Source organism: Phaethon aethereus (assembly GCF_964289735.1).
Source record: "Phaethon aethereus genome assembly, chromosome: 1".
NCBI lineage: Eukaryota > Metazoa > Chordata > Aves > Phaethontiformes > Phaethontidae > Phaethon > Phaethon aethereus.
In genome coordinates this window covers 85698900-85721945 of record NC_138575.1, presented here as the reverse complement: position 1 = coordinate 85721945, position 23046 = coordinate 85698900, and the positions used below count along the sequence as shown (strand labels likewise).

Genomic DNA, 23046 nt, shown 5'->3' with positions numbered 1-23046 from the left:
CCACACATGGCTAACTGGTATGTGTATAAATGTATAGTAAGCATGTCTGTGCCATGTGTTGACCTACAGATGAATGTACATGAGTGCACACAGACCAGATGTAGCATGAACATTTTCAACCTGTTTGTATGTGGTCAAACTTGTGGAAGCTGCTGCCATTGTCCTGCCTGTATGCTCGGGTGCATACCACTCCTTTCATATGTATGATCACACCCTGTGTGTGCGCTCTGTGAGAAACACGTTCCAGAGGATGCTTTTTCTGGTGAAACCCTTAAGCAGTTACTTGCCTGTTTCTTTGACTCCAGGTCTTTTCCCTATTTGCACAAACCTGGAGATACAAACTTATTTGACCCTGTCAATCACAAAACAGCTCAGAGGTGCTTTTCTGAAAATACACAACATCTGCAGTTTATTTTTCAGTTTGGTATGAGGGGGGTAGGGTTTGTTTAAGCACGGGCTTTTTTCTTAGACATGCATCCCATGGACGACTCAGGGCAGAGAGTCTCTAGTCCTTCACCAGCCGGTAGATGTGATGCTGGGCACCATGGTCACTAGTTGACACCTCAAAAACATATGCTATGCACAGCAAAGTCTCCTGTGTGTCCCTGTTTGTCACAACCTAGACAGAAAAGGAGAAGAAGCTGAGATGGCAACTGCTGTTTCTCTGCTTACATATTCCAACACATTTAACATAGAGCAAAAAGTCAGTAATAGGTAAAGAACAGAGACGCAAAGGAATGATACATAGCTCAGCCACCACAACCCCCAGTCTATGTGCCCACACACAAGCAAAGCACTTTCACAGCATCAGGACTACAATGCAGTGAAGAGACAGGTGAGCAGAGTCCACTGTGGAAAAAAAAAAGTTGTGTCCAAGCAGTGACCATATAAGTGGAAGGAGGTCCACTAGGTTCTTTACTCCCCACCCCCGGTGTTGCAGATATCAGCAGAGAGGTGTTTCACAGAAAATCTTTTTGCTCCCTTTCTTGGGTATAGAGAGGACACCTCCTGCTCATGTATGTGTTGAAGTATCACAGCCATGAACAGTTCTTTCCCTCTATCTGCTCCTGCTTGTCAGTGGTAGACACAGACCATGAGGATTATTGAGTATAATTCATTTTACAGGAGACTTACAGGTTTGACTGCATTACACCTGCCATTCCATACGCTGTAGATGTCCAGAGAAAGATGGCTGCAACACTCATGCATTCTTACAGAAGCTGCTTTTTTCCCCATTTCTTTTTCTATGGTCCCTCAGGAACCTTAGCTTCTCTGCAGTGTGACTCTGTGTCAGCAGCATGGTGATGGAACAGTATTGTCCTAGTTTCAGAAGCATGCACTGCCTGCACTACATGGCAGGGACAAGCAAAATGTGGTACCCAGAGCTCCTAGCTCAGCTTCCCTCTCTCTGCCACTGCACAACTTTGCACATTCTTGTCATCTGAGTTTGTGCCAGAGCTAAAGCTTCAAGCAGTTCTCTCCTACTGGAGGAGATAACATTTTTATCAGCAGTAGCATGAACTCAGCTGCAAAAGAAAAACATACCAGTTGGAAGTTTGAACTGTACCAAAGCCCAACCATTCTTGTGAAAATAGAAAGAAAATAACTGCTTTCAAACTTGCATATTAATTTTAGCAGCTTGGTCTATTCTATTTTATTTTCTTACTTCATGATTGAGTTTGCAGCTGAACTAACCTCTCCTTTCTTCTGCAGGCCATTGTGAGTTACACATATTCAGGCATAATAAGGCATGTTCTGAAGAATGAGCTCTGAAAATCTTGGAGGGCTAGATCCAGACCAATGTGCAAAGCAAGATAAATTATGCTTATGTGATTAGGTGTATCTAAACTCATGAAAGGGTCGAGAAAAAGTATAATTAGACTTGCTTCAGAAATTGGCAGTGGGAGCTGAGGACTAGCAGCATGCCTTGCATTAAACATGACCATTTTTCAGCTCCCCAGTGGGAAGTTGGGAGTGGAAAATGCTCAGCTCAGGGAACAGGACTGCAAGGCAGTATATAAAAGGCTGTGCCAGCACCCACATGAGACATGCCTCTTCGTGACAGGAGGAAGGGAAGGACATCAGATTACTCAAAACAAAGCTCCAGAGGAAGTGTTTTTTTTCCTAAAATTTATAGCAAGCGCTGGCCTGACTGAGGAATGAAACACACAGAAAGCACTTACAGTGTTCCTCAGTATGGATTACAGCACACAGGCCTTCCAACTCTCCATACCTGCCCCCTTCATGCTTTTCCTCATCTAAAAATCTCTTAGCATTTATACTCCTCTTTTCTTCCAGATGCTAAAGATCTTAGTACAAACATGGAAGAATAAAGCCTCCTAAAGCCCTGTGAGGTATATTATTAAGCTTGTGTTTTATAGCTGAGGTACCTGAGCCACAGAGCAGTGAAATGAGTTGCCTGAAGTCCCAGATCCCAAGATCTCCAGAGGATGGAATGAAGGCCACTTGATTTCCATTCTTTCATACAGCCTCTAGCATCTCTTCTACTTACCCAGCCTCAAGTTCTCTGGGTGAAGATCTGTGACATGTCTTGTAAAGGCGAGCACAGAACTCAGTCCATTAGGAAAATCTACCTTTTAAGCTGTCTTTGCCCTCTTCCCAAATTTAGGCTGCATCCGAGCCTGGAAAGGCTCCAGGTATAACATAGACACTAATGCAAATCTAGTTGCTGTAGCCTTGTTGTACTGTCCTACCTAGAAGTTGCAGTGATTCATGAAGGTGTCACAGAGCCTTCCCCCAGCATGCCCCTTTCTTTATGTGCCTCCATATTCTTTCCAGGTTCAGGATGGTCCTGAGGAAACAACCTTTTTTTTTTGTTTTCTCCTACCTAGTCAGCAAAGAACTCTTCCCATGACAAAATTATATAGCCACTTAACAGTGCTCTTTTTTTTTTTTTTTTTTTTTTTTCTACCTTGCAAAAAGGGCCTGGGCACAGAAAGGACCTCAACGTTCATCCAGTAGTGGAATGAGCATTTCCTTCACTGACTTTTGCATCTTTCTCTTTCCTTTACCTCTCTGCCTTGTGAGTTCTCCCTTTATCTTTCTTTTTTCCTCTCTCTTACTCAGGTCTTGTCAAATTCTTCTGCTGCTTCTCTGCATGAGTTACTATCTCTAGAGCTCCATAAATGGTCTTGAGGTGCAATACATGTGAGACATACTAAGTTCAATTAGATGTTGAGCTGTAAAAGGAAATCTGTTTTGACTCACAAAAGTGAACTCCTGCATGGGGCTTACATGTTTCCAAGCTCCAATGAAAACAGTTGAAAGTCCCACCTGTAAAATAGTAAAGTTCTCCAACACACTGTTCATCATATACTTCTCAGGAAGGTGCTTGAGTTTATGAATGAAGTTTATCATGTATTCACAGAGAGGGGAACGGTGAATGCGATAGGAATAGTGTCCATTTTCATAGCGTGCATACTCTGTCTGCAATGTAAAACACAAAAGGAGCATATGGGCTAATGTTGTCACATTACTAGCATTAATCACATAAAGGGACTCAGAACAGAAAAATTACAATGTCATTTTCAAGTCATCTTACTAACAGTAATGAGCTGATTAATCATTCCTCTACAACTCTCTGCACCAAGGTCAGTCTCCTTGAGCCCTATAATTTCTTCAGCCTGACTTTTTTCTTTAGAACAGCGGGTTCCAGCTTAGAAGCAGCAAACTGACAAGGAGCTGTGAAAGGTAACTAAGAGGAGCAGACCAATTGTCAGCTATACTATGGTCTGCATCTCTACTGGAAAAATACTAGGTGTGGATAAACTGAAAAAATTAAAAATTACTGCTTTAGCAAGACCAGGAAGCTCCTAGTAATGATGGTAGTCATATGCCTAGGATGCTTCACAGCTGGAAAGGACTAAAGCTTTCTGGTACCTGTGAAAGAGAACATAGTATCTCTGCTCCCCCTTAGGAGAGGGTCTGTCCAATGTTACACGGAGGGATTTTTTTGCTCACATTCACATCTTAGCTCCTGTATATTTCACCTTCCTTTGAAAAGAAGTTGAGGCTGGATTCTGTCATTTCACAGCAGACCCTTAAATGCCTGTTACCTCCTTTCACCTCAAGAGCTTGGTCTCCTTTCCTGTCCATCATGACACTTCTCTTTGGTCTATCCCATCATGCAAATACATAACCAGACTTCAGGCATGTCTATCATATGACTGGAGATGGGACTTGCAGAAGGATGTAGTTTTAACTGACTGCTGACACAAGAACACCTGGTGTTTTGCACACAGCCGCTCCTCCTGCATCTGAAAGCTCATTGATAAAGAGAACAGCAGGAAGCAGGTCAGAGCAGCTCTCTTAACAGCCAAATGTGACATTGTAAAGAATTTCTTCAGTGCCAGATATATGCACAATTATGCGGCTTCACTGTTGCTCAAACTGTTGTACAAGCACTAAGATAAGCCTCATAACATCATAAGACTGTAGTCTGTAAATTATTACATTCTATTAATTAATGGCTATCATCTACAAATGATCTGTTTAAAAACACTGATGAGAGTGAGGTATTGCCTATTTGTTTTCACCTTTCTAGACTACAAAACAAGTGTCCAGGTTTCCTAGCTTTTCTTTGCTCCCCAGAAAACCCCAGAGAATCACCAGAGATAAGAGTCTTACATATTCACATGTCTTCAGAAACTGAGATTTAAGGAAAAAATAGAAAACACTACCAAACCTTCAATGAAGCCCTGAGACTTGTTGCTCCGTGTTGCAGGCTGGAGCAATCTTACACCTGCATGTCTCAGAAATAATAATCTATGGCATCCATCTCCATGACAACAAGCATGGGGTTTATTTTGCCTTGAGATTTATGCAGGATGCAAATACATGAAGTGACAAAACAGCAGCAAGAGAGAACCTTGCACCCAGGTGTCTGCTCCCTACCTCCACTTTCTCCACCACCTGCTTTCCAAAGGAACACACTTTGGTGGAACAGGTAATGACCATGTTTTCTGGGCTCTCATATTGGCTGGAAACACCATAGAAAGATCTGGATTCATCTTCAATATTGGTGTTCAAATCAGCCTGCCAAAAAAAAGCAAGAAAAACAAATGGTTATCAATAGATGGTTGTGGTGTTTTTTCACCATTACCTGAAGGGGTCTTGTGTAGCTAAGATTGTAAGGTATTGGAGCATCCAAAGCTCCTTAAGCAGATCAAAGTGCATCAAGCAAGCAGGGGAAATCTGAAGAGTATGCACTAAAACCCAGTTCATGCTTCAGAAAATGGTTGTGGGGATGTGCATACACATTGGAAAAATCTGGTGGAATATCCTCTTAACATTAAAAACATATGACACAGCCCCTTGCCTTAGCTGATATTTACCACAACTGAACAGTGCCAGGACAGCACAGAAGTACTCACAAAGCATGTGGAGAGCAGACAGGAAGGCACTGCAGAGACAGAGCAATGCAACAGACAGGCTAGACTGGGCTGCCTCACTAAGGAGGAAAAATAAGGGTACAGTGACTTTGATAAAGCATTTCCTCTCTGGATATGCAGGTAAGGGGAAGGAGATAGAGCAGAGAGAAGGAATGGGTGAGTACACATGCTCATGAGGCTCAGGGACTATATGAAGAATGTAAGGAGACAGGATGCAACATAAGGAATGTAGGTTGCTGATGCATCCAGCCCAGTTACACCTGAATACAAACTATCTCCATTAGCAGCCACAGTTTTCAAATGTAGGTGCCTATGGTTAGCCAACTGGAGCCTCGTGTTGGGACCCAACTCCTAAAAATCCTGATTGTCTGAAGCTTCCACCAGGGGTCATTCAAACCACACTTATGAAAAGACGAGGCAGTTCCCCTAAGGTCTGAAAACACAAAGGGTGTGTGGGAATGCCCAGCTTGGCTTCCTCCCTTTCAAGACTAACAACGTAGAGCTTCTCTGTACTCCACAAGCCCAGGTGCTAGCTTACATCAGCAGAAAAGCAACGATCAGTTCCCATAGGCTACTTCAGACTATTCTATTCTTTCTGATGAAGTGAGGGAAACAGGAAACTGAAGGACGTGTCTTTCTACTACAGTGGATACAGCATGAAAAGGACTGCATTAGATGCCATTCTAGCATGGTTTTCTTATCCAAAGTCAGCTGAAGGTTTTTTATCTGAGATCTAGAACAGTGCTTAGGACAAGCCTTGGAATTGGACCACTTCGATAATGAATCACCCTTTTCTTTGCCATACAAAATACCCGTTTCTTCTCTGCCATGAGATAATACTGTTAGCTTATTTGCCTTAAGTAGCAATTTCACAAGAGGTTTAAGTCAATCTAGAAAGTGCTAGTACAGCCTTCTCCTTATCTTTAGCCACACAAGCATGCTGCTGCCTTTGTGCCACCATTAGCAGTTGCAAGACTCTGTGGTTAGCCAGATGAGAGAGCTGATCCCAGCCAAAATAAATTTTGTTGTGGTTTTGGTAGGTTAGTTTTCAGTTAGACAAGAAAGCTCACTTGGATTCCCACAAAGCTGCAAGAGCTGGAAGAGGTGAAAACACACAAAAAAGTTGAGGGCACAAAGACTGCCTATTTTGATAGCAACATATACTCAGGTTGGCTTGAGCCTCTTGGGAAACTGCACCTCAAAGTTGTAGTTTCTTAACACCAGGCTGGTCCTGAGAGCAGTCTCACTGTCCCAGAGCAGTTTTTGCCTCCTCATTCCTCCTGTACTGACACAAATGTTTCTGTAGCTATATTACAAGACTCACTGAGGAATTGCTCAGCTAGTTCTCAGTGGGATCAGTTCCCTGACCTGATTCAGAGGCACTTGTGTGTGTTCAGACAAAGAACATGTGTTGGAAGGATGGGCAGCAATGGGGAAAGCAGAAGGCATGAGTGCTGCTTCTACTGAATGCTGGCTTTGAGTAACTACAGCAGTAACTAGTAACATGCTAGAAGCTGCACTTGTCATTCTTCATGTTAAAAGTTTTGCCCCTAGAATATTGGGCCATCTCTGTACCACAACACTCACCAGCAGCTAACACAGATTTATTGTCAGGGAAGAATTCATCATTTTGCCAATAGTAAAGCCAAAAGCACTATCAGGAAAAGCAGACGTAATAATGTGCAGTATTTCCATTCAATCCAATTCCCATGGCTATTAAACTTGCCCCTTCAGGTGTGTTAAGGAGGTGGTGGTAAAAGAAATAAAATAAACTGTCTCCCTACTTATTTCAGAAATTCCATTTCCATTTTCCACTTAGTACAAACACCGGGGCATTACTGCCACTGTGCCATTGTGCACACATATTTCCACCTAAAGAAAAACTACCATTTGCATTAGATAAAAGATGCCACAGAAGATCCAAGCAAACAAATCAATATAATCCAATTACCATGATTTCTTTTTTTTTCTTAAAGTACAAACTCATAAGCAAGTGAAAGACAGATTTAGGATAGGTTTTTCATGAAGTACAGTGGGTAATGCATCTCCTGGGGTATCTCCTAGACTAGCAGTTGTAGCATTCAGGTAATTCTAGTGGGACAAAGATTCAGTCCAGGCAAGATGACAGAATTGCTCCAATGTTCACATGAACACTGTCAGCATTGGGGATGGACATAGAGTATTCACTCTGCTCTTGATGGACAGCAGCACAGTTTTTAAATGTGATCATAAATCACTCTTCAAAATGACTGTGTGGTTTCCCACAGTTTCTATAAAAATCCTTAACAGTTGTACCATCTTTACCACAGATTATGGATGAAAGAAAGTCCATTTGTCAGAATGGCTTGCCACCTTCTCTATGACTCCCCCATTTAAGTAGAATCCCTCCCTCTGAAGTAGTTACAGACCTACAACCCTCGTGAATACGCTTGGCCCTACATGTGTAAAACATTCATACCAGTTGAATACCACAGAGTAGCTGTGCACTCATCCCTTTGTGCTCTCCTAAATTTGTCGTCTCCTGCGTATTATATATTCAAGAGCATCCTCTGATTTATGAGGAGGTAGTCATACAAAGCTGGAAATTATTTTGTTCTCGTATTTGCTTCTCCTCAGAAGATAGCTTCACAAAACAGTTTACCCAGCTGAATATGTTTCTGACTTCTCTTAACAAATTATCTCTTTTTGCCCCCATAGTTTTCTGTCTCCTCACTAAGCTGAAAACAGATTTGGACACACATGTTAGAATATGTCAGTAAAACAAGCTGGGTTTAAAACTTTTTAAAAAATCATTTTACATCATTCACATTTGCACCACTGAGATAGTGATAACTTTTGCACAAGTCTTGGAAACAACAGCCAGAGGAAGATTGGAAGCTTTTACATTGTCATGACCACCTGAACAACTGTAATGCAGTGTTATGCTCCGATGGTTTGTCTACACTGCAGTAGCCTATGTGCGCAAATCAACGCTAGATTTAACCTGGTAGCACAGGTATTAATAGGAACAAGGCATAGGCATTACAGACTTATTCATAATTCAGGTTGCCAGGTGAATTATTACAGTCATGCTAAAGGGCTTGCTATCCAATTTTCCCCACTATACGCAGCTACTTTGCACCACAAATGTACATGTGTTAGAGAATAGCCATGCTACTCTATTCTGGTTTAGGTTTTTACTAAGTTACTGTAATACTCATTTACATGTCAATGCAACTAACTGTATTGTTTTTTTGACCCGTACTCCAGCTGTCTGAATAAAGATTAATTCCTTCCCTTCTCCAAAGAAGAACTAGACTAGGAGTCCTTCACAATATTGTTCAGCTATTTCTATTGGGTTTGATAAACACAATGTATGGAACCAATTCGCTTTTCCAAAGAAATTGTCCCACTGAGTCAAAAGAACAAAGGGTCAAGGCTGCAGAAGCTTGGTCGGACCACTGCTACATAGACATAATGGAGGCCCTCACTGCAGATCCAGACAAACATTTTCAGGGTCTCACTAGTAAAGTTAAAGTTGCATTTGCCTTAAAATCTTGATGGCAAATTAAAAAATAAGTGCAGTCAGTATGAGGCAAAGCAGAAAGGTGCTAGTTCCACTTCATGAGAAAAGCTTCACTAGCCCTAAGAAGCTACTCTAGGTGCGTCCACAATTTGGCAAGTCTGCCATCAAAAGACCATGCTGTAGAATTTCACAGCTAGTTAACATCTAATTAATCAACATTAAACTATTTGGCAGTGGGCAAAATTATAGTAATACTATTTGAATTAAGCAGTCATTGCCATTCACTAACATTGAACTAACAATAACACTAACCTAACAATCCGGTTCCTGGAAGCCCTGTTGCAGTGAAGTAATGGGATCATGTTGTCACCCCCTGACGTTTACACTGCACCTTTTATTCTAAAGCACATCCTATATTATGGGCTAGGACTGTCAGACATGCCTTAGGGTGGTCAGTCAACAACAGCTGTGCATCCACCTTTTTCTGTTATCTCTGAAAATCTCAGCCCATAAACATACCTACATGGAATTTCAGCAACTCCAGGGAATGACAGTAGCAGCTAACTGAGGGTTCCAGTTCACATCTGCAGAACGGAGCTGCAGCACTTCAGATAATGCTGGCCCTACAGTTACAGCTTATTTACTTACACAGAGCTGCTGGTTCCCACCCTCCCGTGGAAGTTACTGTCCCCATACCAGATTATTTAGCATACACATTTGTGTATGCTCTTGAATTATTTGCAACTTGGTTTATTCATGTAAACTGAAAATGGCAATAATGTACATGAATATGAGACCAAAGAACTGCTCAGGAGTGGAAGTCCAATCTGTTAGCTTTCCCTGCTATGGAGATGGTTACCTCCTGAAGTGAGACAAGGCAGAAAACGAAGCAAAAACATGCCACAGCCATATTAACTTCTAAATGTCAACTGGACACTGAGGTAAATCACTAATGGATGCAGTTAAACTTCCCAGGATTGTGTCAGGACAAAATCATTCTGCACGTCATGGGGTCTCTAATGGCCAAAAGAGCTACTGTTTTTAATTTAACATCTAAAAATGCTACGGCCTCCATGCCTAGATTCCTATGAGCTCCTCACAACACCTAGGCCATCAAGATTAGAAATCACATTGTTGCTTTGGGGAAAGGACTCTTCCTTTCTTTTCACTTTCAGAGTTTCTTTCTCTAAAGAAAACTTTGTGTCAAAGCATACCCAATCCTGGGGTGAGCATCCAAGGTCAGCAGAGAAAGGTCTGCTTTACTCTGTCCAGTACATTCCATCCCTCAAAGATGCAAGGTTATAATAGCAACTATGACTTAAAGGAATTCATCTTCCCAGCACTTCAAGTAGGAAGGCTAATCTTCACTTTGCGAATGCATGGACTTGTTATCACATAACAATGTGATTCTGACCTGGAGACTAGAACCTAGCTGCCTCAGCTGCTCACTGGCAAATGCACTAGTACGTCCAACAACAAGTGAGATGACTCTTGAATACGTTCCTTACCCCAGCATAGACAGCCAAAGGAGACATAGTCAGGATTTAGGAAAGTCCATAGCGAATGGACTGAGTTGCCTTGCCCCCCAGGCTGCTCCTAGCAACAGGGTGGGACTGCAACAGGGTGCACTCAAACTATTATAGGTGCACTTGAACAGCTGTTGTCTGTCTCTTCAAGGGCAAACGTAGATCATACAGATGAGACTTATTACAAGCTAAATCTGGACCATAGTACTTTATCTGACAAAGTCAGGGTGCTTGCTTTCCGTCCAAGAAGTTCTAGACGCAAAAAGTTGTGCACACTCCAGCATAAACAGAAACCCAGTATGTCTGGGATGCATTCAGCTTACTGTGCAAGCTCAGCACAGATGATGTGCTTGTCCATAGCTTGCCTGATGACTTCCAAACATGCTGAAACTACAACCACTGAGGTACCAGTGTTCTAGCACATCTCAAAGATCCACATATTTCATGCAAGAGAGCTGATCTGCCTGTTTTGGGGGAAACTTCTGAGATTTCCTCCTTTCCAGGGAAGTAAGCAGAATTTTTAAATACCTACAAGACAAGATTTCTAGATGGAAGAGAAGGGACTTGTTCAGGGAAGGGCATAAGTAACCCTCAACAAGCTAGTATTACTTTTTTTTTTTAATTCATATTGGTGGTCTGACTCTTAGCAGCTCTGCTGAAAACAGCTCTGATAAGCTTAAGTGTATCACTCAACTTCTGCAACCCCAAGGAAGAAACACTTACAGAAAACTTGGCATTGTGCACTGCCTTAACCATATACTAAGCCAAGATTTTTGTCTTATCTTCAGTGGGAGTGAGTTTCACAACTGATTACCGAGAAAGGCCTTGCTCCCACTGCAATGAGGCAGTGAATCAAAATTTCTCGGAAACTCTTCACAGATGGAAACGTGACCTTTAAGAATCAGCCTTCAGCATATCTGAGGCTTTGAAAAGCAATGATTGGACAAGAGTCCAAATGGCATTAAATGCCATGAGAAACCATAGTTTGCCGATATCTTGCACACAGGTTCCACGCAGTCAATGGAAAGGCATATGCTGAACAATTCTTTAAGAACAGTGCAAAACTTGTGCCACCGCAGCTTCAGCCTCGAAGAAAGGGGAAAGGAGAGAGTTCCCAAGCTAGACAAATATAGCAGAAGGCCTTGCCAACAATACAGGTAGCTGTGACTTAGCTAGCTCCCCAGGACTGTGTTATTCTGACACCCAGCAGACAGTTCCCCTCAGCAATTCAGTCTTTCAATCTGTTTCTTTGCTGCTGACAACCTCTAGTACTGTTGAACACTGTGGGAAATAACTTTGGTGAAAGAAGTGCCATTGACAGAGTCCCCTTACATAAGGTAGCAACTCGTAGGAGGTGCTGCTGGTGACTGCAGGTAAAATTAATGGGCTGTCAGATCCACTCTCAGAAAAAATTTGCAAAGATCATAAAAATCTCTGTTGCTAGCTGCTGTCTTGTTTGCTGCCTCAGAAGTGCCAAGGACAGAATGGACATGGAGACCAAATTACCATCTCCTTGCTCTCCAGGCAGTTTCTGCCAAGTCAGGATTGAAGGCATACAGTGGGCAGGGCAGGGTGCTGAGGGGAATTTGCACTGCTGCTGTTTTGACTGGCTTTGCTTGGTACAGGAGAGAAGCCAAGTGCAGGACAGCAGTCTCCAGCCCACCCCTTCATCCCCTTCCACAAAAAGTATAATTCATTTACTGGAAAGAAAACACTCAGTGATTTGACTGGTTCTGCTTGCCTATCACCAAGGAGAAGAAACTACCCCATATATTCATTATTGGCAGGAAAGGTTTCCCAAGCCATTCTCCTGATCCACCCCTCTGGCAGATGGCTGCTCTGAACAAAGTACTGCCTGCCCTGAATTTCTGGTTTGTCCTTTTCCTTCTATCTTCCACCCAGAGTCTCACAACTTCTGAAAGCTTTAAGATGCAAGTGCACCATTCTACTAATGTGCAAAGCCCTGAAAACGCCTCTTCCCCAAACTATTAATAACGATGCATATGGGAGGAGTTCATGGAGAGAACCAAGTAACAGGTGGTAAAGATAATATTACACTGGAAAAGAGCAGAGCTGCCACTGCCCATGTGTTGGGAGGCTAATGTCTCACATTCATTGTCGTGTGCTAGAATGCATTTGGAGCACAGAGAAATGTCACACAGATGTCATACACAACCTGCCAATCCAAGTCCGAGAGTTAGTTCATTACACCAAACTCCCAATGCCAAAATCAAAGAAGAATTGCAAACACTGCTTATGTTTCAAACTAATCAACTTTTAACCCCTAGCTATTGTATAAATAGTTTAAAGCACCATTGAACAAACATGAACATCTTTCTCAGTCACACCAGATCCTAAGTGCCCTCAGTGATGTCAAGAAACCCCAACCCTTTGAGTTAGGTTTCTGGTGCACAACAGACCATCTGGTATATTCAATGCTTAGTGCAGTAATGGCAGGCTCCTGCCTCAGGTTCTTCAAGCCTGAAAACAAAACCAACTCATTCAATGCCTTGATTTTTTTCTTGTCACCTGCAACCACCACTTTGATTCAGAACCTTTGAAAAATCAGTCCTATTTTCATGTCTCAAAACACCCCTTCAAGTATTTAACCTTAAACTTGGTGAGTAGAGTTATCAGTAATTTGCTTTTGGATAATACTTTTATCTCAACATGATGCTATAAATTCAACAATGTAGTAATTGCTTTATCCAACATATCTTTGGACATCAACAGTATATTTGTATAGCTGTGCAGAGCAATCAGACAGCAAAATGAAAAAGCACCCTAGCATATACTGTTACAGAGCTATACAGAGGGGTATAAAAATCTCAGCTGAAATCTAGTTTTCTTCTCTTAAACTGTTTTTTTTTTTTTAAATCACAGCGTCTTATCTGTGAAAAGTGTTTATTGGGGAGGGAGGGTGCGCTACACACATCTATTGCAATACAGGAAACTCAGGGAGTCCAATGACACACATAGCATGGTGCATTACAGGTGTGGCGCTCATACTTTGTTTAAGTATAAGACTGCATTACCACAATATTTCAGGGATGTTGAATTCAAAGTTTTGCAACAAAAAGGTATGGAGTTTCCAAAAAGTCCAAATTTTCTGGAGCAAAAGTTTTTTTTGAACTACTTTAGTTATATTTCCTTAGAGATCCTAGTTGAAATCTTACAACAGGATTAATGTAAGTACTCCTGCGAATCTCAGCACAAATCATAAAAGTGCGCCAATCCTTTCTCATCCAGAATATGGCATCAGGAATGGTGTTTTCATCCCCTACTACTGTCTACACTGAAAAACAAATGCAAGACTGAATAATTTGCTTCTTAAAAGCCTTCCAACTTCCATTCAGTCAATGACTTCAGTTGTAAACTTAGCTTATTTGTAAGTGACAGCCTGTAGTGTTTCCACCAATAAAACCTGTTGTTAATTCCAGATAGGATTCAACAATGCAAGGATACAAAAAAAAAAATCAGAATGTCAAAATATTAAACCAAGCCGAGAAATATCACTGTCATTGTAAGTGTACAGATTCAGAGCCCCAGAGCATCATGTACGCATTGGAGTAAAGGTGTTTCAAATCCTGTGTCACATAATTTTATGAAAGTCAAATTTCAGTGAGTTGATACCTTCTGCACACCAGACACTTCACGTGGGCCCAGAGAGTCCAACTTAATGACATCCCATCACATAAATCCTTCAAAAGCCTAACTTAGGTTGGTCTAACACGATGCATAGGCCACATTTATCCTTCTGATATTAAGAAACAAACACACACAACCCCCAAAACCCAACCCCACAATCACAAAAGCACACTAACAGTTTTGATAAATAAAATCACAGTTGCACTAGATGACAATTTCATTATGATTTCTCTCATAATTTCTCTCATAAGTCAAGGAATTCAAAGTGTTTTATTCTCTCTACATAACTTCTCCCTCTAAACTCTTCCTTTTTGCTTCCTGAAACTTCCAAAGCACTTCAGAGCGACACCACACAGGAGCCAGTGCTCTTCATCTCAACATGAAGACTTTCCTGGAATCCCAACCCCACAGCAGGAAGCAGCTGTTGCAGTTCTTACTTTTCCAAGGACCATTTCTTAGAAGCTATCCCCTCTTACTCTTTTTCCTTTTGTCAAATTAGACTTCTCTTTTCTTTTCCAGACAGTTCTTAGCAGGGCAATCACTACCCAGATTTTGTCAAATGATACCCTTCTCATCAAGGTGCTGCTGTCTCTTCCAAGTATTTCTCTTCCACCTGGAACCAGGCTGGTCTTTTACTTTTTGTTTCAACCTTCCCAAGTAGGCTTTGTTGTACTCTGACAGAGGCTAATCCCACGAGAGGCCCAGCTCAGTCTGCAGATAGTAAAATTATGTGTCTCTGAGAATCGCCAATAACTAATGCTCTAAGGACCAGTGAGGCACTTGGAACAGCTGACTCCCAGACAGCATTCTCCAACTCAATTCTGGAGAGGTTAGGCTTGGGACATCTAGGAAGCTGCATCTCGAGGCACTTACGTTAACTCTTCCTTCTCCTGAAAGCACCAGTTAAGAGGCTTTCTAGTGCCAGTTTGAAGAGTATGAAATATGAAAGCTCATTTCTCATCATCTCACTCCTGACCTGGCATTGAATTTTAAGTGGTAAACTCAAGGTGAAAGGCTCCAAATCCCATTACACATTCCCTCAGCCATCTATCATGCAACTGCCCCCAGCTCTTATTATTTTTCATCTTCTAATACCTATGATAATACCAATCACTAAAACTATTTTGTTGGTATCTTCAAGCACAATGGCACAGTCTTCGCAAATTTCAGCTAACACACAAAAATCCAAATCGAGTGAGTAGGCTTTTGTCAGGCTGATTTCTGCCAACTTACCAGAAGTCATTTCGGTAATATATTATCAGCTAATCCAATTTCATTATATGTCTCTCTTATATTTTGTCTGTGCTTGTGCATGCAGTAAATATGCATCTGTAATTTATTAGTACTTCGATAACACAAAATGCAGCTAACGAGATACAAGAGATGGAAAAGTGTTGCCTCTGAGAAGTTACTCAACACTGAGAGAAGTGAACACATAAAAATACGCAGAGAATAATTTCCTCTGAATTCTTCTCTTATACAAAAATAAAAATTTTAAAGGACCCAAATCACCATTAGCAAATAAAATCTCCAGACATTAGTCAAGAACATCTCTACAGATGACATTGTGAAAGATACATCTTGCTCCAGGCCAGAATGAGGGCCTTGTGCAGTGAAGGAAAGATCTTCAGTGGCAGTCGTGATTGCATTAGGTTGCACACACAGGGAAAATTTGTTGGGAGGCAGCAGTCTTCTGACAGCTAGCAAGGCCACTGCTTTTACAGTGAGAACTTCATGGACCCTACAAAAGGTCCTTCCCTTACCCAGAATTTGACAAGGAAGAAGGCATTAGCTGGCCCCCTTTCAAAGAGCTCCTTCAGGCCCCCTTTTTTCTCAGGGAACTTGTCATAGATCTGCCGGATATCCACTGCCTCGAGGTAGGGGTCGTTGTAGCTGGGGCTTGACTGCCCAATATGCACAAACAGGTGTTTGTTATACTGCAAGAAGAGGAAAAACATGGAATTAGGAAATCATTCAGTACATACTGAACATTCATCATTCTTCACAGAAGACTACTAGAAGTCACTGAAGATTTAATAGCACTTTCTAAAAGAAAAGAAGCATAAGCAGAAATATCTCTGTTAATACCAGCTCATGATGTTATTTATTTTCTACCAATACATTCACGCTTCTTGCTTCTGAAATATTATTGGGTTTTTTCCTATATTCACTCCTAAACCATTGCTTCATGCTGCTGCTATATACTGTGAAATAACCTGAGATACAGCATTACCTGTCACAGGTCACTCAGTTGAACATCAATGCTCCTGTCCTACGAAGAGCTGCCTGAAATCCCACAGCAAGGTACCAGCCAAATAGTATCGTCTTTTCTGAACTTTCCTGTCTCAGACAGAGGAAATGTAACTGGCCCATCACTAATGTATGTCTCAAGATGCAGTATCACAAGGTTTAGTGAGACAGGCAAATCTCACTATTTTGATTTTATAGGTGGCACCATGGAAACACATTGATGCAAATTAATCCTATTTGCCCCCAAACTTAAGTTCCCAGCACACCAGAGAAATACATGGCTTCACCTGATGTTACCATCATCTAATTTTGGGTCTGTCCACCAAGGCTGAATGAGACATCTAGAATAGCCTGACAGGGGCTGTACTACTGTCTTATGACCTCAGTGCCTTGAGCTCTGCTACGTGAACATCCGTGACCCTGGAAAGGGAGGCCAGAAGCACATGGCACTGCGCTGGCCATATCACTATAAGCAATTCTATCCTCTAAGAGAAGGATATCTTGTGTTTCCCAAAGATGGCTTTCTATTCTCAGTACAGCAATGAAGCAAGTATTTCCATACACATATGGTAGTATAACACATCCATAATGAAGAGGAGCTACCTGAAGAACAAAAAAATTAATGAGAGGTGGAAGTCAGATGTATATCTTACTGTGTCTTGGTCTTGTTGTTGTTCCAAGAATGCAGAGAATTCTAACATCCAAAGTTTGGAGCTAGCAACCCTTCGTCCTTGCCAAGCTGGTGCTGATGGGGAAGGCGAGAGGCCAGTAGGAGACTCAAACCCTAAGCAAACAGGATTTATATAACAAAATTTAGAAAAAGAAAAGTTGGTAATAGCTTTCCAGTAGAGCACCTGTTGTCAAAGCTGACTAATTACATCTTCTTATGACTTCAGTCATCATGGAAAAATATCATTCACAAGGTCCTCACTCTACCTGTGCTCTAAATGGCTTGTCATTCACCCTCTGCTAAGACAGCACTATCAGGGTTGGCAATGATGTAAAAGACAATCTACCTGCCAGAGAAAACATGTTCAGCAACTTTGAGAGTACCTAGATTGAGCCCTAAATGAGCAGTGAAATAAACTGCTTTAGTATCAGAATGAAGTATCACCATTAACATGATCATTAACCTCTCAAAATGGAGAAACTGAGAAAGCAAAGACATTTGTTGTTCCACTTAATGAGAAATTGGAAAGGCAATCATGTTATGATGGCAAACAGTGTTCTAGTACATGCAGCATGGTGGAAGAACAGTAGAGATATGTAAACTTTTATTTTTTGCTGAGCCAGGGGAAAAGAAACTCCAAAACCACCAACCTAAAACAGGAAAAAAATGTTTTTTTAAAAGAACAACAAAATTAAAAAGCTTCAGCTCTTTCAGCAAAAGGACGGGAACTGGTGATAAGGGGTAATCATATAAAAATTTCTTTTTGGCTCACTGAAATATTTCAATAGATAAAAGTATTTAATTAATTTTTAAACTTTTTAAAGTGCTATCTATTTTTGAAGTTGGAATATAATAAAGCAACTACATTTCCTTACCTACCTGGTAATGGCAGTGGAGGCTGTACAGCATAAGGTTGTTGAGAAAAAGGTTTCACACTACAGAAGTACACAAAGAGAGATGGTTAACAGAAAAACAAAACAAACAACAAAAACAAACGACCAACTGTTTGCACAGATTAGATCAAGTATGTCCCCTGAGGGAGAAAGTGGCATAAGTGTCTTTGGGAAATTATCTTTCTGTGTGGGAAGAGAGGGTCATGGAAAAAGACAAAAAACAGTAAAAAAAAAAAAAGACTGGACTGAGTAAGACTTTCATGCAGGTGTCTGCTCTCCCGGCAAACTTGTTATTCAGAGATCCTTATCAGCTTGTTAAAACACTGCTGGCCATTCGTTTATCCTTTTCTTTCAACGACAGATAGATTTAAATTTATGCAAGTGGATATCCATCTAAGCTGGGTGTCTGTCAGACTTTTAGGCCCAGATTCAGAGATGTTCAACACCCGCAACTGAACCTAGCTTTCAAGACAGCTCAGCTCCATTTTAACACCACTGTAAGAAAAAACAGGATCTGGAGACATCGTCTGACATCGGGGTGGCGGATACTTCAAACTTCTAAAAGAACCTCTCACATTGATGTTTCCTTGTTCACTTTCAAGCTAAAGGCATAAAATCTACTTTTTATTTTTCCCCCACTAGATTTTTTTAACAGTATCTGTTCCGTGATCTGCTCCACAAACATCAGCAGTAACACCACAAGAGAGCAGGAACATATGCCTCGGGTGAAGAACATACTTCCTTCCAGCTGCTTGTCCTTTAAGTGGGCTTAAATTGCTTCTGTTAGATAAAAAGTGTACCTGTCTCCATACAAAGGAGCACAGAGGAACAACTGCAGGTGGAGCAACCTGCATAATACTCAGACACAACTACACTCAGTGTCATCACTGGATCAACCCATCAAAGGCTTATCTCCACACAGGGACAGGGGAGCCCAAATAACCCAGCCAGGGAAACAGAGCCCCTGCCAGTGCTGTCACAGGAGAGCCATCAGCCCTATTGTCCAAGTGTGAAACAAACCCCATGAGTCAGCTGGGGAGGCTTACAAACAGGTCACCTTACAAACTGAGGGAGTTAATGCCTAGATGGTACAAGACACATTATGGAATGTGAGGGAAGAGCATTTGGGGATTGTATAAGATCTATTATGGGGACGTTTAGGGAGACTATGGGGATAAAAGATGCCAGTCACATGCAAGAAGGTCCATACAGTCATCTGTCCATGTCCTGCACCTTGTCAGTCCAGTCTGTCCTACCTTCTCACTAAATTCTATTTCTAATTGTTTTCCTGCATGAGGACCTTCCAGTTCTGTGTATGTTCATTAGTGATTATCAAGCCAGACTAGCCTGCAAGCAGATGGCTTGGGAGCCAGCTGTGTGTGTCTCCAGGAGTAACAACATTCTCAGAGGGACCAAGAGGATCAGGCCAAATGACAGAGAGACTGTGGAGTCTGGAGGTTGACTGAAAGATGAGTTTGTGTGTTTATCTTTGTAGAAGGCAAACCAGGGAAAGCAAAGATCCAGCTACTGGGTGGACAGTGTGTATAAACCCAGTTACTGGTGAGATTCACAGTGTGTATGTGTTTATGCACATGCATGTGTGTTTGTGTGTGTGACAGAGGCCTGCACCAGCAGCTGGAGTGGGGCTGTGGCTTCGGGGGCTCACCTGCCTTGGTACCAGCACCCAGGGGAGGCAGGATGGATCCACAGTACATCTTTATTTCCCACTAATACACCTTCACCCTCACCAGCCAGAGAGGATTACAGGACGAGGCTGTTGGTGCTGTTTGTATTTGTGTGAGTGCTGAGCGTTGTCTGTTTGTGCTGTTCTGTGTGGCCAGCCATATATATATATGCATTTATGTGTAACGTATATGCACATTTTTGTGTGCGCCTACTGGGAATACACGCTCAGCCTTGCTACCTGTTGAACTTTGGAGCATGGAGCTGCAGCAGCCTCACCTCTATCAGGCTGCTAGATTCAACAGCTCCCTAAAATAACCCATACTAGGCTGCTTGAGTCTTGGGCACGTTACAGGGATGTAACACATGTTGAAGTTAAATGAAGACATAGGGTTTTATCTACTTAAGATTCTCTCGTGACTCTCAATTTGTCTTCAACCATGGGCCTTAAGTCTCAGATCCATAGTCAGAAAATCTGTCTGAGAGCAAAGACCACATTATCTTAGCTTTTCATACATCATGTAACAGTTAATGGTGCTCCTCAGGCAGCACAGAGGAAGCAGCAGAAGCACCTGCTTTGGATGCTGAGATTAAAGAATACTCACTCTTGGGAAGATCCAGCTTGGCCTGGCAAAGCTCCTTGCCAAAACTGCAAGAGAACAACATACACGCAAAAGTTATCACTCTTCGGACAGAAACGAAGAACAAGGCTTGCTCCTTTCTGAGGAAAGAAACTGCAAGCTTACAGTCTTTTAAAGATGTGATTGAGCTATACCTCCTCTTTCTACCTTCCTGGTTTCATCCTTGCAGAGGTGCTGTCTGGTCTTTGTTTTCTTTCTACACACTGCTACTAGTGACGTGCAAGCAACTGACCCAATAGTGGTTTTTAATGTCAAATACTATGTATGCACCCTATGCCTCTATCTCCAGAGCTGAAATGATGCTCCCTCTCTTGGAGGGACCATTTGCCCCCAGGAGAGCTTCACAGGAGTGTTTTGGCAGAAATCAATGCTCAGCAAAAGCTCACTAGGCCCAACTCAAAGGTTAAGAGCTGCTGACAGGCCTCTTCTATTAAGGGTTTTATATAAGGGCCATCAATTTGTGATCTAAGTACTCAGGATGAGCTTGGGAATTGTAAGCTTGAGAAGGGGTCAGGATGGCCCAAATAATTTTAATCCAGTGAGATCCTGGACTAAGAAAGTGATACAGACACAAAAATATTTCAGGCAGATGAAAACCCAAAGGATCTGATTGTTCTCTCATTTGTGTAATTAAAAAAAAAAAAAACATACAGTGAAAGTCCATTGTTTTACATCAATGTGAGCAAAGAATCAGACTCAAACTGTTGAAGCCATATGACAGATTTCTTCTACAAAGACAATGCCTGTTTGCCTATTCTTTCTGATCTTACCAGGATTTTCCTGAGCAGATCCCAACACCATCTCAAATACTCAAGTGTCTTCAGCCCAACTCCGCCAAGACACTGATTCACTTACCCCAGAAACAGCAGGGTAAGCTGGTCGTGGGAGACCAGGCAAGGCCATTTTACTATGGAAGGCAGTTGCAGAGATAATCTGGGCAGATGACATTGTAGCCATACTCTGCATGGCTTTATCTTTAGCTGCCTGATCCTATGGGCAAGAGTAGAAACAGAAAAAACAGAATTATTATAAACAAGTTGCCTGATGTAATGCTGCATAACCAGGATTCTCATCAGCTTCTTTGTAGGGAACAAGCATCTCTGAAGACCTGAGCAGCAGACTCACCAGTAACTGTCCTAAGAACTCTACAAAGCATGTCTCTCACCAATTAAAATAGCTTCAGATATGATTAATCATCCTTTCTGAAATGCTGGGATCACTTGTTTAGAGACTGCTAAGTACTTATCCTTTCTGACTGAAGGCTTTCAGCCACACAGCTGAAATGTTTTTTTATGGAACATATAACCCTGACTGACTCTTGTGTTTTAATCATTGGTAAGAATATTCAATGGCAAAGACTCTTGCTTATTAAAGAAAAAAAAAAAAAAGGTCTAAAAAAAAGCTCATCAAAGGAGTTTGTAGTCATCACTGCAAAAAGACTACCTCAATTTGGGACTGCATTATTCTGAGGTAGAGCTCGTAATTTTATTCCCATCCCTGGGAAAACAGAAAATCTTAATAACCTCCCAGGGCACATATGTGAGGACATTCCTTTTTGTATTTTAACAGGGCTGTGGAATTGCACACATTTTTACAGGCCATGACAGTGGAACCACTAGGGGGTCTGATCTATGTTCAAAACAAATAGCATTTTTCACTTCTTCCAGGGAAGAAATAGACAAACAGAAGCACTTCCCCACATTCTGTCTTTCCTCTTACATCCCCTACAATTAATTGTCATCCTTCAAATGCTCCACATTTATCTGTGACATTATAATGACAATGCCACTGATGAATTCATGGTTTGGAGAAACTGCTGAAAGAGGTAAGCTCTTGCTGTCTTCCTCAGGAATTCTCACTTCCCATTTGCATGCATTGAACTGCAGTAAGTTCTCACCCTTGTGTCTCCTTTCTCTCTAACCTCTCCACTTTCTCTAAGGTTTTCTAAAGTTCAAAGCCCAGGGATTCTGATGTGTCTAACACAAGAACATTTGCAGTAGGCATAACAAAAGCTCAAGAATAAATGATAACTATTAAGTGGAATGGGCAAAACTTACATACCTTTTCTACAGTATCTGTGACTCCTGTTAGTACCATTCCAGTGAATGGAATGGAAACATTTTAATTGCTGAGAAAGTTCTTAAGATTCTCCAAAGCTATAGAAAAGTTTTTCAGAATCCAGTTTAAATGATGCTTTATGGAATACTTTAAGGATTACCTACAACATTTTTTAAGGGTAAGGATTCTTTTCTGTTTTTTAATGACATACATAAGGACCATTTCCCACTTGCTGTTGCAGAAAATTATTTTTTTCCTCGCCTTACTTTCTCACTGGAAAAAATCATATTTGTCTACCTGAGTTTATACATGACTTTATGGGAAAGAAGCATTTACTTGTGGAAGTATTAAAGTAAAAAACCCCCAAACAACCAACCACAATTCGAAGGGAAAAGATCTATTAACCCCTGGTGTGGTTTTCTGTCTTTTTTAAATTCATGACAAGAAGCACATTTTTGTAAAAGGTATCTCCTTTCTCTTTCAGCTAACAGTTCTGTATTCATTTGTATTGTTTCTTGCTAAGAAAAAAAAGAAAATGAAGCAACAAAAACTTTCACCAAACGTTTGCAATGTCTGTATTTCCTTTCATTCTTCTCAAAACCCACAATAATAATAATACCACACTTTCCCTCTTTTTCCTTAGGACAGCTGATATCTATTAGCCACCCAGGACATGAAAAAATACTGACTTCTGGGAGCAGATTTTTCTCCAAACTTTTCCAAATTTTTCTCTTTTACTGACATCCCCACCCCTATCTGTT

At 41.4% G+C, this 23046-nt stretch overlaps 1 protein-coding gene across 1 annotated transcript; it reads right to left on the bottom strand.

Annotated features, from left to right (window-relative positions):
• Nucleotides 1-505: 505 nt before the first annotated feature.
• On the bottom strand, nt 506-22576 carry TEAD4 (TEA domain transcription factor 4; the record flags this gene model as incomplete). Its single annotated transcript, XM_082009420.1, has 9 exons — nt 22552-22576; nt 21083-21217; nt 20192-20235; nt 17890-17945; nt 16994-17124; nt 15854-16027; nt 4915-5055; nt 3295-3447; nt 506-619 (listed from the first exon to the last, which is right to left on the bottom strand). Exons 1-9 carry the CDS (start codon nt 22570-22572, stop codon nt 506-508), a joined length of 969 nt encoding a protein of 322 aa, XP_081865546.1. The 5' UTR covers nt 22573-22576.
• Between the last annotated feature and the right edge of the window lie 470 nt (nt 22577-23046).